General features: G+C 39.5%; 1 protein-coding gene across 9 annotated transcripts in view; it reads left to right on the top strand.

The window, feature by feature from the left end:
- unc13a (unc-13 homolog A (C. elegans)) overlaps window positions 1-2,468 on the top strand; it is a 50,344-nt gene that overhangs the window by 25,597 nt on the left and 22,279 nt on the right. For all 9 annotated transcript variants that reach the window (XM_016680230.1, XM_016680228.1, XM_016680225.1 and 6 more), the window contains one exon: window positions 2,258-2,421. In XM_016680230.1, the coding sequence (XP_016535716.1) occupies window positions 2,258-2,421 (164 nt within the window). The remainder of the gene's footprint in view (window positions 1-2,257; window positions 2,422-2,468) is intronic.

Below are 2,468 nucleotides of genomic sequence, written 5' to 3'. Positions count from 1 at the left end.
GACAAGAATTTTTAGCGGTATGTTTTTCGCTGATATTTTACGTAGCCTTTGTCAGTAGGTCTTCGTACACCGTAGATGTTCTGTTCTCTTGCTCTTCTCTGTAGCACGCAGGTAAGGGTTTGGGAGTCACTTCTCTTCTCAAGGAGCAAACTTCTTATAGTTTGCTCTCTGTGTTTGGCCAAATCGTCCCCGATGACGGATCTCTTTTGGGTACGGTCTTCCAAAGTCGCTTTTTTTAGCGCAGAAGTTGAGTTTTTACGCTCAGCAATCTCACAGCAAACTTTCCCAGCCGGGAAAGTTTGCTGTGAGTTTTCCGTGGTTTGCTTCCTTGACGATGAAGGATTGAAAAGATAGTCATCGAACTCATCATATTCAGTCGTGACGTCCTTATGACTAGTTATATCGAATCTGATCGCTGGAAGCACTTTGTTAAAAACTTTCCTCACTCCAGTGTTGATCAAATAACCAGCACCGAGAGTGAGTGGAAAAAACAAAACCTGTTCCATATTTAAAACCTTCTTCAAACACCTTGCAAAGAGTCAATGAGCTGCTTTGACATAACCTCCTGTTTTGAGATCCAAGCATTTAAAACCTCAGATGTTCTTTGATCTATGACATAGATCTATGTCATAGATGAGGTCATAGCTACAACGAGTCACTGTAGTTCTGGGGGAATGTCTTGCTTCTGATCGTTGCTATGGAAACGGTCAGATCAGTTCTGCATGACTCAAACTATTAACCCTTTGCAACTGCGTCACTTAATCATTTTAGGCGCCATGACGAACTTCAGAAGGGTATAAGTTCAGGAGGCTAGGGATTAAAACAGGGATTTTAATGGTTAAATATTAAGTTTAGAATGACAATGGTACATTAAAGCCATTAATTTAAGTAGGATTTTTCATCAATCCATCAGGTTTAAAATTTTGAATCATACTTAAGAATATCTTAAAAGTAAAATTAAATGTAACTTACAAACATTTGCTGCTGCTGTTGTAAAATGTGACAAGAAATGTTGCCTGCTTGGAGAAGAGCTACAAATAAATAATTTTGGTTTAATAATTTTTAGGGCTGAAACGGTTCCTCGAGTAATTCGAGTACTTCGATTATTAAAATTCCTCGAGGCAAACTGATCTGCCTCGAAGCCTCGTTATATTATGTTTTATTATTTAGCGCACCGTGTTCCAGCCGGGTTATTACTTGAGTTGCACAGCGCTCTCACTTCCGCCTGAGTTGTTGACGAAAGCTAACTGTTAGCAGCATAATGTCCAGCTTTCAAGTTTGGCCTGGGAGGATTTTACTCATTTCTGATAATGTCCGGGTTTTTGTCGTTTTTCGGGGGACAAATAAACATCCTTAAAATGACCGGAGCGATGCTTGGAGTACGGCAGCTTTTCTCCTCCCGCAGCTGCTGGTTCAGAGCGAACAGCGGCTGAACCAGCAGCATGGCGGGATTATTTACACAGGTGAGCGGATGGGCCGAACACTACGGGCGGCTGGGCATTTTATGCGTAGCTTTACTTAAAATACCGGAAAATACATTTCATATCATCCCGGTCGCAACAAATGGGTGGCGAAGCGCATCGTGACGTTGCTTACCTGGTAGACGTGTTTCTTTCTGTGTGTGTCAAATCCTGTCCTAACATAAACACAACCGCAATATACGTCTGGGCAAGGTTAGAGTTCATCTATTAATGTGCGACTGAAAAATCAATTTCATATATGTAGACCTTTATTTTACTCATGGCTGGAAAGCACAACGGTTTTGATAATAAGGTCATACAATGTTTTAAGCCGGTGGTTTGTACGATAAATTATTAAATATGAACGAGCATGACAGAAAATAATTGAGAAACATTGTATTAGGTGAACCTTAAGTGACATATGATCATACTTATTGCTTCACATAAGTTCTCGTAAACTCACCCTGAGTGTGTTTCAGTGGTGTAACATTTTATGGTCTGCCCAGCAGCTTCTGCTGGCCTCTTAATGTAGTTTCATGGTACTTCATAGATTATAACCAATAGACATAAAGGACTAAGAGCTTGCACTATGCTACCTATACAGTTTAATGTGTACGAAACCTAATTTCGCCTGAGTAACCTGAGATGACTCACTGAGATGTGAAAAAATTATTGAATTACTTTTCATTCATTTCAAACCTCTGTACTATAAATTTCCCATTTTCATCTTTGTTTCTTATTGTTTTTCTTCTTCCACCTCTCTCACTTTACTTTGTTTCTGTATTTTTTTTCTGTAGAATCTCTTTCATTATGTAACAGATATCCAGAATAATGGTGTGGTGAAGATTCCTGATGCAAAAGGGGATGATGCTTGGAAAGTTTATTTTGAGGAAACTCCCCAAGAAATAGTAGACGAGTTTGCCATGCGTTACGGAGTGGAGTCCATCTACCAAGCCATGACGTACGAAGTTAAAGATCTCCAAATATCTATCTATCTATCTATCTATC

Source organism: Poecilia formosa, unplaced genomic scaffold (assembly GCF_000485575.1).
Source record: "Poecilia formosa unplaced genomic scaffold, Poecilia_formosa-5.1.2 Scaffold237, whole genome shotgun sequence".
In the NCBI taxonomy this organism is placed as follows: domain Eukaryota; kingdom Metazoa; phylum Chordata; class Actinopteri; order Cyprinodontiformes; family Poeciliidae; genus Poecilia; species Poecilia formosa.
The sequence above is the reverse complement of the archived record's forward strand: the minus strand, read 5'-3'. Positions and strand labels throughout refer to the sequence as shown.